General features: G+C 41.0%; 1 protein-coding gene across 1 annotated transcript; it reads right to left on the reverse strand.

Annotated features, from left to right (window-relative positions):
- Positions 1-5,522: 5,522 nt before the first annotated feature.
- CCL5 (C-C motif chemokine ligand 5) lies at positions 5,523-9,652 on the reverse strand. The gene is made up of 3 exons (XM_021005771.2): positions 9,442-9,652; positions 7,899-8,010; positions 5,523-6,269 (listed from the first exon to the last, which is right to left on the reverse strand). The coding sequence occupies exons 1-3, from the start codon at positions 9,515-9,517 to the stop codon at positions 6,182-6,184; spliced, it is 276 nt and encodes a 91-aa protein (XP_020861430.1). The 5' UTR covers positions 9,518-9,652; the 3' UTR covers positions 5,523-6,181.
- Positions 9,653-15,989: the final 6,337 nt, after the last annotated feature.

Here is a 15,989-nt window from a genome sequence, read left to right on the forward strand (position 1 = left end):
GCCCAGGGTCACACAGCTAGTAAGTGTCAAGTGTTTGGTCTGAGGCTGGATTTGAACTCAGGTCCTCCTGACTTCAGGGCCAGTGCTCTATCCACCGCACCACCTAGCTGCCCCGTCAAAGGACATTTTTTAAAAAGAGAACTCAGTGCTTGCTCTGGTTTCTTCACCTAGAACCAAAGAGCAGCATGATACAGTGGAGAAAATTCAGGCCTCGGCATCAGAACCTTTGAGTTTGGGTTCCGCCTCTGACGTTTGCTGTCACTCTGAGGACACGAATACCTGAAATTCCTCATTCCTTCCTTCATCTGCTTCACTCACTTCTCATCCCGGTCATAGGCCAGGAATGTGATCGAGTTGTTTTAGGAATGTGCTTTGAGAATTGCTAATTAGTAATTTACTGTTTACTTAATTTGACGTCTCAGTGGAATTTCAATATTGAAAATTGGCTCCCTCCTAGTTGAGAGAAAATGTGGGTTGGCCAGGTGCTGAGTCACTGGGTCCTGCCACCACCTGCTCCTGGCCCCCATGGCCCCACTAGGGCCCTGCAGTCGGATGAAGTATTCCTATTATTTCTGTTAGGTTATCTGGGGGGCAGGGTGTGTTTGTGTGGGAGTATGCACCCACATTTGTACATGTGAAGGGTGTGTGTGTGTGTGTGTGTGTGTGTGTGTGTGTGTGTGTGTGTGTGAATTGTCCTATGGTACCTGCCCACCTGCAGTGAGTGCCTGGGTCAAAGTTATGACTCTCTTGATGGGCCTATGAAGAAGGTGGGAATTTAGCTAATGGCTTAGGGTCAGCTGGGAGAGGGGGTAAGGTAGAGGGATGTTGGTTGGGAAACAGGCTTTCACAGTTTGGGTGGGGCTGACTGTGAAAGTTTGGCATTCCTGGACAAACGCTAATTGGCTTATCCCTCTTGATGAAGGAATTGAGAGTGCCTCACTTTCCTGGGAAGGCAGGCAATGGGCTGCCTTTGTGGGCTGGCCGCTGCTGTGGTCTGTGCATAGGGCTGCTGAAGCCTGGTTAGAAACTGAGAGAAAGCTGAGGTTGTCGGAGGAGAAACTCCAATGTGAACGAGCAGTTAGAAATCCCTGCTTATTGTTTCGCTCACCTGAGAGGGAGCAAACTGATTATAAACAGCTAGGAATGGAACAAAGGCAGGGGATCCCTGGGAAGACAGTGACACAGGGAAAGATTTGGAGTAGAGAGGAAAGGGAAATAGGGAGAGTCGCCTTCTCCCCCCTTCCCCCCTCCCTCCCTGACTGTAGCAGCATCAAAGGGGAGGACAGAGGAGAGAGAGAAACAAGATACTCAGTGGAGGGAAGATTATTTAGGCTATGATTGATCAAAGGAAGTAGAAGAAAGTAACAGAAGGGTTGGATCAGAACATGAAAGAAACAAGGCAAGCAGTTTTAAAGACTCCAGTGGAGGAATATGTATATAGAAGGAAAAGTGAGAAAGTTTAAGCAGATAGGAATGAGAAGCAAGAGCAGAAAGAAAGTCCTGATCTGTACCGAGGGTGAGGAGTTGAGAAACTTGGACGCTTTTGGAACTTGGAAGTTCCCCACCTCCTTTAAAATAATATTTGATATCCCTCAAATTACACATGAAAACAATTTTTAACATTGTAAAAAAAGTTTTGAGTTCCAAATTCTATCCCTCCCTCTCTCCCTTCCAGCCTCCCTGAGGCAGTAAGCATTCTGATATAGGTTAGAGATGTGCCATCATATAAAACATATTTCCATATTAGTCTTTTTGTGGAAGAAAACAAACTTAAAAAAAAAGAAAGTGAAAAATAGTATGCTTTGGTTTGTATTCAGACACCTTCAGTTCTTTCTTTGGAGACAGATAGCATTTTTACATCATGAGTTCTTTGGGAGTGTCTTGGAAGAGTTGAAACTTTGGAAACTTTTGAAAGAAAAAGTTTACTGTTACTTTAAAGCTCCAGCACTAAACTGCCTGCATTTGGAAAATGAGTTTCCTTGGAGCTTCTGATTCTTTCTTGGAGTGGGGTGAATGAGGCATCAGCTGGCTGGGTGCTGGCTCTGAAGGGCTCCCTGTGAGTGCCTGCTGGGAGCCTTTCTTCTGTGCTGTCAGGTGCTCAGGGCCCACAGAGGGGGAGCATCTCAGCAGAAATCAGCATCCCTTAGGGAGAGTCAGAGAAATTAGGTCCTCAAGTCACAGCTGAGTCCCTGGCAGAGTCTTTCTGTAGTCTGCATCCAAGTGGGCATCTTGTTTTAGTATTGCCTCGAATTTATTTTTAAACATCTACTACCCTCTTATAAAGGTCAGTGTTCCAGGTATCTGTTTTACAGAGGACAGAACTGAGGCTGAGAAGCTTCAGTCCTCTGTTGGCTGGTGTCAGAGGCAGGATTCCATGCTGGGTCTGCAGAGCTCAAGTCTCTGGGCTCTCTCTTCTGTTCCACACTGCCTTCTTTACCTGGGCAGAGGGGCAGTGGAGGAGTCAGAGCAGCCAGAGCAGTGACTACCACAGTGGATTGAGCAGAAATGTTGGTTGTGACAAGATGACTTGGGACCTCAGGAGTGATGAAGACTTGGGGTTCTCTGAGGCCAGAGGGTTGGGGGCCTGGCTGTGCAGGGAGGTCGTTTCCTATGGCAGAGTGTGCCCCTGTGGTATTGCCTCAGTTTAGGCATAGAAGTGAAGTGCTAGAGGAAGCAGGGACTGCTAGCTTGGGACCCCTCTGGTCACTGCTCCCCACTATAGAAACAGAGAGGAGCCTGTCCTTTTAATGCTCTGTAAACTCATCATAGGGTAGAACCCTTTAAAGAAATTGGAACCTAACCCTTTTCAGATAGGAATTTTCTTTACTGATAGGTTAGAATTATAGTCCATTACTTTTAGAGAAGCATAAATCTGTAATGAAGATTTAAAGTTGGGAGGTAATAAGCTAGGGTGGCCCATGTATCTTTTTTTTTTTGTGGTACAGACAGAAGATAAGATTCAGTTCTGTTCACCTAACATTTATTGAACCCCTACTGTAGTAAAGCAAAGAGGGTAAAGGACTGATAATGAAGAAATAATTTAAAGTTGGGAGATATTAGCCCACATTCCCCTCCCCCCTTTTTGTGGTACAGAGGGTAAGATTCAATTTGCTTCACCTAACATTTATTGAGCCCCTACTGTATGCAAAGCAATGTAAGTATAAAGCAAATCAGGTAGAAGACTGGCTCAGGAGTCAGGAAGACCTGAGTTTAAGTGCTGCCTTTAACATATGTTGGCTGTGTGTCCATGGAAAATTATCTTAACCTCTCAGTGCTCCAGGAATTTCTTTCAGAGTGTAAATTAAAGAGAAGTTGCAGTTCTAGATTGGTGAAAGGAGTCTCCCACACTGGGAATTACCCTTAGCAGGACTGAAAAAAAATACATTCAGAGCCCTGCGCTTTGTTTTAATTCCATTGCAGTTGAGATAATCATTTTCTTAGGAATAACATTTTTCAAAGGATGCTGTTTTATAGATATCGCTAGCATATTATGATTTTCCTTCTGGCTGTTCTTTTTCCAGGGTTTCCCCTATTCCATCAAAATATTTGTTCTTGGATGTGTTGCATGAAAGAATATCTTAATAGGGCTTACTCTTTTGAGGTGAAATTCCCAGGACTCTCTGGCTTTCTTGGTAGCATTTTTGAAGTTGTTCCATTAAGTCTGAGCCCTGTGTTTTGTTTCTCTCTGAGATGTCTTTGGAAGCTATTGTTTTCTTTTCCTCCCCCTCAGATTGTTAAACACTTTGAAAAATTGCCTTCTCAGATGTTGCAATGTCTGTCACCAAGACAAACTGAAAATTCTCTGGTTCTGTCTGATGTTGCTAAAGTTGGACTCAATGTTGCCACCCGCCATTACTTTGGTTTTCTTTTCTGTTGTGTTAGCAGTTTCTTTTGCTAGGAACCCATTTTCTACACAAGCAATGCTTTTCTTTGAGTCCTGGTTCCCTTTATCCAGCTTACTGAGGAGCAAGATAAGCTACATATATCCCCAAGATCACCCACAGGACTTCCATGATTCTGGAGGAGAACAAGGCTGACCACTCTGCCTCACTTAAATCTAATTCATGTCCGAGGGAATACGTCACTTGTGATGTTATGATTAATCCCCTTTGGGAAAGAAAGTATGTACAAGAGCAAGAAGAGGCAGGTTTATGGGTGGACTTGGTAAAGTTTCAAGGTGAAGGAAAAAGAGGAGGGGGCTTACGCTTCGGAATAGAACTGTCACCTAACCTTTTCCTAACTCACAAAAAGAAAAGAGGTTTGTGTGAATTCGAAACCAAAAGGTAACTGAATTTGATTGGAACTTTTAGTTAGATACTTAAGGAGTTTTACAAACTAAAGTACTGATCAATTTAAAAATGACTTTTTAAATTGGTGTCTGTCTTGAAATTGGAAATTTTTGATGTAAATTATATGAGACTCCTACCCATTTTTATAATGGATTATGTTCAGTCTGAATTTCAAGAACTGTGTTTTGTTTCCCCCCCCCCAACAAAAGAGAAACTTATTTAAAGGAGCAGGAGGAGCATGGGATGAAAATGATCTGAAAACTGTAAAGTACTCTAGAAATGTGGGCTGAGCATCATGACTCTGATTTTTCTGAGCCTCAGTTTCTTCATCTGTGAAATGGACACAGTTGTGCTTCTCCTGCCATCTCCTGTGCAGGATCTTTGTGAAGGTCAAATGAGACATAGGAGGTAATGTTCCCATTGTAAAATATAAAGAGCAGGACAAATGTGAGAAGCTACTATTTCTCCTCAGTCTCACCAGTACCCAGGCTAGCCAAAATGGTGGGGAGCACCACAAAGGGAGATCAAATGCAAAGTCAGTATTTCAATTGGGAGCAGTGTTAGCATTTTAATGCAAAAGCTAGCCTCTCAAATGTCCTAGTCACTTAGGTCTCTCAGGATCAGACTTTGTACTTTCTACAGTTGCCTCAAACTGTTCTGTAGAAAGCATTTGCAAACCGTAGCGTGCCACAGGAAAGTGAACGCTACCTGTCAATGGATCAAGGGGGAAGGGCATGGTTGCAAGGGTTTGGGCTGGGTAGCTAACTTCTCCTCATTTAGTAGAATCTTAAAAATACATTTTCAATATTTGGAATTTCCAGGGATCAGGTTACAGCCAAGTACAGAATTTCTCTGCTTTGCCTGGACATGAAGTTTCAGGAAGTCATTAAATCAAAAGAAAGGGTGGCCTATTTAAGAAACCGAGTCTTGTTTGAACTCCTTCCCTTGTCTAACTTTAAATGGGACCATTTTTTTCCATGGACTACACTGTTTCCATTGCCTTCTGGGAAAGTGCTTAGAGGTGCAGGGGAGGGATGTGTGGGTATGTGTATGTACATACATGTGTGTGAATATGTGCATATGCATGTGTTTATGTGTGCATGTGTATACACATGTACATATGTGCATATATGTGTATGCATGTGCATATATATATGTATGTGTATGTTGTGTATATGTGTGTGAAGTGGGTGAGAGGTGAGGTTAGGAGAAAAAAACAATAGGAGTCTCTCCTCAATTAATTAATCAACAGGTATTTATTAAGCATCTACTACATACCAGGTCCTGTACTAGGTACTGGGGATTCAAATACAAAAACAATCTCTGCCCATCAAGAAATTTACATAGGACCTGGGGAAGGGAGACTATAGATTCACAGATAAGTAAATACAAGACAAATACCAAAAAAAAAAAAGTACAAAGTAGTTTGGAAGGTGGGAGAAGGCACTAATGTGGGCCAAGAGGAATCATGGAAGGCTTCACTTAGGAGGTGGTGCTTCAGAAAAGCCTTGAAGGAAGCTCAGAATTCCAAGAGCTGGGAGTGAGCATGGAGAGAATTCCAGGAGCCCAGGACAACCCGGGAAAAGGTACCTGGATGGGAAATGGCTTGTGTACAGGCCAGCATGGCTAGGGTATAGAGGACCTGAGAGGGAGTGAGACATGGAATTGTCCTGGAGAAATAGGCTGATGCCAGGTGGTGAAGGGCTTTAAATATCCCAAAGGAAAGTTGCATCTTGATGCTAGAGGCAATAGAGAGCCATTCAAAGTTTTTTGAGCTGGGCTGTGACATAGTCAGGTTTGGTCTTTAGGACTGACTATCAGCTTGGAAGCTTTGTGGAGGGTGTGTTGAGGATTGGGGAAGCTGGACATCCAGGCCAAGGAGACTTTCCTCTCTAGCTCATCTCCAAGGAGTTGATGTAACTGCGTACCCATTTCTTCTCAGGGTTGGCACAGAGCTGACGGTTTTTCCGGGTGATGAAGCTATGGGGAGTAAGAGGGAGATAATGAAATTGGAGTGGGTCACTGCACTAACCCTGTTTTAGTTCTTTCCATGTCTTCCCCCATTTTGGGACCCCAGTTCAGTCTTGTCTGACTCTTTATGACCCCATATTGGGGTTTTCTTGGCAAAGATACTGGAGCGGTTTGCCATTTCTTTCTCCAGCTTATTTTACAGATGGGGAAACTGAGGCAAACAGGGTTAAGTGACTTGCCCAGGTACACACAGCTAGTGAGTGTCTGGGGCCAGATTTGAACTCAGGAAAATGAGTTTTCCTGACTCCAGGTCCAGTGCTCTATTTATGGCACCACTTGGCTGCCACCCCTTTTTGAGGCACCCGTTTATGCAAACAAAATAGAGGTTTAGGATCCCTAGCCTGGGAGTCAGGGCTCTTGGGTTCTCTCTTCTATCCTATCACAAATTTGTTAAATGATTTCAGGAAAGCTGCTTCTACTCTCTGGGCCTCCATAACTCCATTTAAAAATTGAGAATCTATTGACCTAGCTAGGTTTCAGTTTCTTCTTTCGTAAAAGGAGGGGGGCTGGTATGTTGTGCATACCCTTTGATTCATCAGAACTACTGCTAGGCCCACACCCCAGAGGGATCAAAGAAAGAAGAAAAGGACCCATATGTACAAAAGTATTTATAACAGCTCTTTTTGTAGTAACCCAAAGCTGGAAACTAAAGGCATGCCCACCAACAGGGGAGCTGCTAACCAAACTGTGGATATGTGAATATAATGGAATACTATTATGCAGTAAGTAATGTCTAAATGGAGGGTTTCCGAGAAACGTGAGAAGACCTCTGTGAACTGACACAGAGGGAAGTGAGTAGAACTAAGGGAACAAGTTATACAGTGACAACGTCATAGAGAGAAACAACTTTGAAAGACTTTAGAACTCTGAATAATGCAGTGAGAAATAAGTCCAAGGAGCATATCCCTCATCTCCTGCCAGAGAGGCGATGAACTTCAATACAGAGAGAATCATACATTTTCAGGCAGGGCCAATGGGGAATTTGTTTTGTAAAATTATGTAAGCTTATGATGGTTTTTTAAGAAAATATTTTTTTGGGGGGCATCTAGGTGGCGCGGTGGATAGAGCAAAGGCCCTAAAGTGAGGAGGACCTGACCGCTCTGGTATCTATAACCCCAAATAGGGTCGTGAGGAGTTTGATACAACCGAAATGACTGAACAATGACAATAATATATTGATTTAAAAAAAATAAAATGCTATGTAGGGTGGAGTTGGGTTAGCTGACCCTCAAGGTCCCTTCCACGTCTAAAGCTATGATCCTGGGTTCGAGTTCCAACTTGACCACTAGCTGGGTGACCTTAGGCAAATTACTACTTGTCTTTGGGCCTCAAGTTCCTGATCTGCCGAAGGATGGATCTGGACAAGCTGATTTTTAAACGTGCCTTTGAGCTCAGGAATTCTATGCTTTTTATGAGGGAGACCAGTTATCATCTACCTGAGAATTATGGGCCTGGAGAATTGAATGACTGAACTCCTTCGAGGTAGAATGTGGTTTTTGGAGAAGTGGGCTTGAAGGAAAATGCCTTCCACTTCTCTCCCCTTCCCCAACCCAGCATCATAGAGGGCCCAAGACTTACACCACACCCTGGTTGCCACATCTGCTGCTGGTGTAGAAGTATTCTTTGATATGGTTCAGGGGAAGCGGTAGAGTAGTGAAGGAGAAACAGCAGGGGGTGGTGTCTGAGGCATCTGGAAGAATGGAGAAGAGTGGTAAGAGGGCCAGGGGAGGAATTCTTCCTTCCCTTCTTTCCCTCTCAAAATCAAACCAAACCAAAAGAAAACCAACAGACATTTAGTTCCCCCTCACCCCTGAACCTAATCGTGGGAAAGATCTCCGTGTTTAGAGTTAGAAGAAAGCTTAGAGATTCTCTGTCTGGGATCCTTGGCAGTCTGATGAAGATTTCGGATGCTTTCTCAGAATAGTGGATGTAAATGCATGAAATAAAGTACACCGGATTGCAAAGGAAACCAGTGCTATGGAAATGCAATTGTCAAAATATTTGAAAACAAACAAACTAACCAAGCTGGCAGACCTCAGTTTAAGAACCCTTGGTGACTTTTATAGGATCGTAGGGTCATGAATTTAGAACCAGAAGGACACTCAGAAGCCACCAAGTCCAGCCACATCTTTTCACAGGTGAGTAAACTGAGGTCCAGAAAACTTAAATTACTTGCCAGTGTCATATAAGTGAAAGAGGTAGGATTTGAACCCAGTGTTCTGACTTTTGGTCACTTAGTCACCTCAGACCTCAGTTTACTCATCTGTAAAATGAAGGAGGTTGGACTAAATGCATTCTGAGGTCTCTCCAAACTCTAGCTCTTATGTTCCTATAAATGCTTCCAGAGTAGATAGAATGGAGCATCATCCCCTCACTCTCACCATTGACTCAGGTCATGAATCCTCTTTGAGAATTTCTGGGGCTCAATACATTCATTTTTCTGTGGCTGAACTACTTTGTATTTGTCTTTTTACTGGCCTTGAGGCCAGGAAGAACTGAATTCAATCCCTACCTCTGACACATACTGGCTGTGTGACCCTGAGTAAGTTACTAAACCTCTCAGTGTCCCAGACAGCTCTCCCAGACTCTTTCAGAGATGATGAGCTGGAAAAATTGAGGATTGTGGAGTCAATCTACTGACACAAAGAAACATGCTACATTCCCTATTGGACTCAAGAAAAGACCCCAGGTCCCCTCCCTTCCAATCTAAAGATCTGCCCTCTGCTTTAAAAAAAAAATTAAAATTAGACTTGTGATTTCTTGCTTGTAGGAAGCTTTTTGGTGATGAATTCCCCTTACCTCAACTTCTCTGTCTGGGACACTGAGAGGTTAAGACTCATTGAATCATAGGATCATAGGGTTTAGGGCTGGAAGGGACTTGAAGATCTAACCCCATCACTTTCCAGATGAAGAAACCAAGGGTCCCACAGGAGCTAAGGAGCAAAGCAGGATTTGAAACTGAGGCATCTGACTCTAAATTCAGGGGGCTTTCCATAACTAAGTTGTTGAAAAACAAATTTTGATTAGACATATCCAAGACTCCTGTGCTTGGCACTGGAGATAGAAAACCCAAACCCAAACAGAGCAGAGCATAGGGAGAACAGAGAGGATGGAAACTTACATGGGGAGGAGATTGTTGTAGAATAGAGGGTGCCACTGACAAGAATGATGTAGGGGAGCGCAGCAAAGACTTTCATGATGCTGGTCTCAAGACCCTGGAGAAGAAGAAATCAAGCTGAGAGGCTTTCTGCCTTGCTGTTTTCTGGGGCTCATTCCCTCATTTATAAGGTTTTCTGGGGGAGGGGGCAGGAAACTGTAAGGGTCCCAAAGGAGGAGTTTCCAAGGCTTGCAGGAACTGGTTAAAGTCATGAAGCAATTAACAGAAAAAAAAACAGAAAAAGAAAACCGAAATAGCCACAAGAAATGTGGTCAGAGAAAGATATGTAGCTTATAGCTTCCTTTTGGTTCTCCTGTGGTGAATGAGTCATCATTAAACACCGTTTCCAAACCAAAGAGAAAAAGAAAACAATTAGCATAAAAACATGGCAATAGACTAGGTTCAGAGAAAAAAAAGTTTATTGTTATTTGACTCTGTATGGTTACTTGCTAATTGTGAGTTCCCATATTTGCTTCCAGATTTTTAGCATCCTTCATCTGGAAAGATTGACATAAATATGTTTGAAAACTCATTAGAAATATAAAGGATGATGATGGTTTTCTGTGAAGTTGGCATAACAAAGATCCCTTAGAATGTCCTCATCTGTGAAAGGCAGGGACCTAAAACCTTACCAGCCCTGCTAACAGACTAAGGTAGTGCTGAATGCCGGCATTCTGTGGCAGATTGAGCACTGAGCAGGGTGTCAATATCTTAAGACTTCAAGTTGTAGCCCCATGTCCAGGTTAAAGTAACGCGATTTGATTTTAGTTGAGAACTAGAAATTACGAAAGGAAAAGATTCAATCCCTCCCCATGGTACTACACTGCCTTAAGAATTTCTGTAAACCACACAAAAAATTATTCATGTTAAAGGAAAAAAAGAATTTCTGTAGCTTGGACTTCTTGGTCAGCTACAAGTAAGGTTAGTTAAGCATCTGGTAGTTGTGCCCACTCACCTCTCAGGATGGTTCGTAGGAAGCTCTTGTTCATGGAGTGTTTAGCCTTGGACCTTGCTCATCTTATACCTCTAACACTGTAAAAATATTGGTTATTATGATCTGTGACTGTTTTATAGGACCTTAAATGTTTCCTTGTATCTTTCAAATTGAGAATTATTTAATTAATTTCTGGGAAAACTCTCAAAGGTTTCTGTCTGGGGAAAATGGACCACACCTTGCCAGTATCAGCTCCTGGGCCAAAAAAACCCATTTCTTCCACCTACAATCTTAGAGTGAGAAATAATAATAGCTTAGGTCACATAAACACAATTTAAGTTATGAAATAGCAGGTGTGAATTCAAACTGACAAAGCTATATATATGTTTTTTAATAGTTAATGTAAAATTAAATATACATCTATATTGTGAAACTTGATACCACCAAAGTGGTTAGAAAAACACCAAAAGCAGTTAGAAAAATAAATTCTCTTGTAATTTAGATACTGTCAGGTTATAAACATTCAGTTGTTACAGAATTATTTAAAGGCTACTAATGATCTTTTTTAGATCAGTTTCTCTTTTGGGATTAAATTTCACTTCCATTGGTTCAGAATAATTTTCTGTGTAATTTATCTATTTATTTTTATTTAATATTTTTTTTTCCAGTTACAGCAAAGTCGTTTAGAAATGCATTTCACCGAACTGAGGAACTAGAATTGGATTTTGTTTTATGTTTCGAATCCATAACATTGTTCATGATATTATACAGATATGCTGTTAGAAATGCATTTTGTCTTCTAATCTAGAGGTTGCTAGATTATGAGCTGAACCTTTTAAGGAAAAGAAAATCTTTGAAAGCTGTTAATATTGTGAAGCACTTGCCTATAGTAAAGAGGAAGTTTCATCTAAAACTATTTGCTATCACTTATAAAAATTATAAGATTATTGATTGTTATTAGGGGTTATTATGATAAAATTAAAACCTATGAAGCATATATATATATATTTTTTTTTTTTGGGGGGGGGTTAGGCAATGGGGTTAAGTGACTTGCCCAGGGTCACACAGCTAGTAAGTATTATGTGTCTGAGGCTGGATTTGAACTCAGGTCCTCCTGAATCTAGGGCAGGTGCTCTATCCACTGTGCTACTTAGCTGCCCTGAACTGGGTATATTTTTTGAAAGGGAAGACTGATACTTGCTTACTTGTTGGATAAGAGAATGTGAGAGGGAGAAAAATACCTTGTATAAATGTCCTTATTTGTAAACATGCCAGGTCTCTCGAAACAATCTGCCTGGGCAGAATTGGCTCCGTGAAATAATTTGGGCATTGCGTCATATAGAAAACTGAATTTCCTCCCCCATTACAAAGACTTTTTGAGGAGAGGAGGGGTAGTAATTAGGAATTTGTTTATAGTATAAGACTGTTCAATATGAATTATGAAAGTTATATTTGGAGGGGTCTGCAGCAAAGTTACATTTTAACCAACTTAGTCTTAACAAACTCCAGTTTTAAAGGTTTATTTTTACTCTAAAGATTGAATAAGAGATAGATATGTCAGTCTGAAGGTTTACAGCTATCATGTATTATTTCATTAGATTCTTATGACTTCCTTTTTGCATCAGGTTGTATTTTCAGCTATTTCTGAGAGAAAGAAATGCTAGTAGAAAGGAATGTTCATTAAAAATCTTTTGCGTGATTTTTTAAAAAAGAAGGCCTGATCAATTTTTATTTGCTAGCTAATTTATTGCAACAACTTGAGAGTACTGACAACAATTATGTCCGGCTCTACTGCCATTAGTGAGACTTTGCTGCTTGAGGGAAAACCTTTTGGGACCCTTAATATCCTTTTTGAGTTTTGTTTTAGACTTGTTGGGTCATTGGGCGATTTTTTTTTTTTGGTGAGGCATTTGGGGTTAAGTGACTTGCCCAGAGTCACACAGCTAGTGAGTGCTACATGTCTGAGGCTTGATTTGAACTCAGGTCCTCCTGACTCCAGGACTGGTGCTCTATTCGCTGTGTCACCTAGCTGCCCCAAACGTTTCATTGCTTCAAGAAAAAACATCAGCAGCTCAATGCGAGTGAGATGTGAGATCTAAGGCCGGTGAATATCTGTCCCTGGAAACAAGGTTGGGACAGAGACCTTGGACAGGTTAAGCTTAGACTCTCCTAATTCATTTCCTCTCACAAGAAATCTTCCCGTCTGGTTAGTTCTGAGTTTGGCTATGACATCCTGCCATGTACCTGGACATATGTTGAGTCATTCTGAGACTTGGGCTTAGGCCTGGAGGACCAGTGTTGATACTATTCTATCCATGCATCTGCTTCTTCCTCTCATAGCAGATCTCTCTCACCAGGGCAAGGTAAGTCATGATGTTTTATGATGAATTTCTTACTGTTTTCTATCTGAGGCCATAGTCAGTATTTGTTCTTAACGATAGGTGATCTTTACTAACTGAATCCGCCCAAAGCTGTGATTATTAGAACTCGCTGTTCAAGATTAGACCTCATGGAACGTAATTGACATTATTCTGAGTCTGATTTCTATGTCTCATCTAGAAATGCTATTGAGCCCGTGATCCATGATGCCAGTAATCCAGTGAGGTTGACATCTATGAACTGCAGGTAGAGTTCTCATGGGGAAGACTGAGAGAATGCCGTTTGGCATGAACAGAAATAGGATTTTCCTGACTTGATTTCCCCAATGTGACATTTCTTTTTGAATGGAAAGTTTCCTACCTGGGTGACTCTTGGCCTGACTGTGACATTTTCTCAATACAATTGGCTACCTATACGACTCTTGCTTGCAATTAACATGAAGTTAGCATAGCATTTCCCCCTTCCTATAGCCATGTCCCTACTTTCTTTTTACGGCAAATTTCCATAATCATTGCAGGCGATTACTATGAATACAATATTAGATTTTTTTTAATCTAATAAGTCAACACTGGAGTACATCTGAGCTACTATAATAAGATGTGGTTATAAATTTGAGCTATTTAGCTCAGAATTTTAGTCCTTTCTGTTTCCTAAACAACTATGTAAAAGAGTGTTTGGCCTCATCACCTGCCTCTTACTGGTTATATACTATTCTGTATAAAATAAGGTCCTAGTGGCAGCTAGGTGGCACAGTGGCACTGGCTCTGGAGTCCGGACCTGAGTTCAAATCCAGCCTCAGGCACTTGACACTTACTAGCTGTGTGACCCTGGGCAAGTCACTTAACCCATTACTTAGCCAAAATATAAAACAAAAACCCCCAAAACAACAAAATAAGGTCCTTAAATGTTTCAAATGACATAAGAAGAATTGGGTATTGATGCAACACATTATGGGAGCAAGCTATTAATTATTAAGACTAAATCAGAAATATCTTCAGTTTTGTTTTGAAGAAAAGAATTTTAGTGCAATCAATTTCCTTAGAGGAGAATAATTTATGGAATATCTTATGTTGCCTCCATGAAAAAGTCAATTTTATTTGGGTTTATTATTTGATTTAGAATTACCGCCTGAGAATTGAGCATGTCTTGATACGCAATCATGTTTTATAACTATTGCCCTGAAACCAACTTAACCTGTCTTCTTGAGTTGTCAAATTTTCCAGACACTTTGGACCTGGAGTATGCAGGCAGCCCTGAACATGTCAAGGATAAAACTCTTCTTGGGCTGACATAATTTGTTGTTTACATCCCTTGCTGGACTCCCTTTGTGTTCTTGGGAGCTGAACCAGCTACAAAGACAAGTGTCAGTCAGTCAGCAGACTGAGAAACTATTTGTGCAGCTGCCACAAATAGACACCTTCATAGTCTAGTTGCATAATATTTTCATCGTCTAGCAGTGCCAAAGGAAAAGAATGCTTGTGCGATCCTACTCACTCATGTTCCTCCTCCCTTTCTTTTGCTTTCCTCTTCTTCTTTAGGAGGGGATTAATCCTTTCCCTATCCCTACTGCTTCCTTTTCTTCTCCCATGCCACTCTCATTTGGGAGGGGATTGCCTCCACTCCTCTCCTTTGCGGCAAACTCATAAATAGGCAAGCTTCTGTCTGGAATTCAAATTCCTTGCACCTCTGTAGGAGTTCTACATGCATGCTCATTTTTCTTGTAATAAATCCGGTTGCCATGCATGTCTTATAGACTTGTGATTTTTATTTTTTTGGTTAACATTATCAACAGCTTATTTGATGGGCACTATTTGAAACTGATTACTCAATGAATTTATACATCCCCTCTCAGGTCCTTTTGCTACAATTGAAATTAATTTGGCGGCATTTAGACAAATTAGTTAGTGTATTAGAGGTCATCTTCTTATGAAAAAGTGTTCTGCTGTTAGTTCCTTAGCAGAATCTCATCCTCCTGAGGGGGCATGAGTAAATAACTAGAGTCAGTAAAATTTTGTGTTTGGTGAAAACCTTGTTTAAAAATTGTAATAACAAGATCAGATAATTATATATGTCAAATAAAAATTGGGTTGGGAATTTTCTGATTTTTTAGTTTGTATTTGAATTTCCTAAAATAGCAACATGACGGTTTGCTAACTTACATCACAAAGCAATTATAAATAGCAAACTGAAGTCTTTCCCTTTCTGGTACTTGAATCTGAGGTGAAGAATGAAATAGATGAACACTAGAAGTTAAATGATGATGTAATCAATGCCAATTTAATTTTTTTTTTAATTTTTAGGCAATTGGGGTTAAGTGACTTGCTCAGAGTCCCACAGCTAGTAAGTGTTAAGTGTTTGATCTGAGGTCAGATTTGAACTCAGGTACTCCTGACTTCAGGGCCGGTGCTCTATCCACTGTGCCACCTAGCTGCCCCAGTCAATGCCAATTTAGAAGGCACTTTCTAGCCTTAGACTACAAATTATATTGACAGATAAGAAATTCACAATGAAAAGGGCCCATCGTGCAAGTCCCCTCCTCATAGATTCTTCTAGATTCTCCCTTCAGCCTGTTGGTAGCAGTCTCCAAAATTCAGTGTAGATAAGGATAGGAGCAGCAAGGAGTGTGGAAAAATGTAAATTCTGTGCTCTAGAGGTTCTTAATTTGATGTCCTCATTAGATCTTTAAGATTTGAGCTAGCTCTCACTACATGACCTGGTTATTGGCAAAACAAACCTGAACAGGATCTAGGCAAATGAGATTTTCTTATCCTAATGCTCTTTAGAAAGAGGAAGGATATTTTTTTTTCCTTTTGCAGAACTAGATGACCTAGATGGCTCCTTCAGCTCTGACATTCTAAGGGTCAAGTAATCTAAATCCAATGATTCCATTCCAATCAGGCAATTCCATCCCTATTTTTTCCAATCTCTCTCTCAGATTACTTTACTTCTTAGGAATGCTATAAGCCATTAATGAGCCTTTGCTTTCTAGGCATCTAGGAGAGCTTAGAAACTCCCTTTCAATAGGAACTTACTATTATCCTTTTTCAGTTTCCCTTTCCTTTCTCAGTTTCATTATTCCCAGAGAAGAGGAAAGGAATGCTGGGGATTCCTAACATGTCTCAATCTGTAATGTAGATTGCTATTCTGGATCATGCATGAATAAGATGAGGCAGCAGGGAACTGTGGATTTAGGATCAGA

Source organism: Phascolarctos cinereus, unplaced genomic scaffold (genome assembly GCF_003287225.1).
Source record: "Phascolarctos cinereus isolate Bilbo 61053 unplaced genomic scaffold, phaCin_HiC Scaffold_5;HRSCAF=322, whole genome shotgun sequence".
NCBI classification, from domain to species: Eukaryota; Metazoa; Chordata; class Mammalia; order Diprotodontia; family Phascolarctidae; genus Phascolarctos; species Phascolarctos cinereus.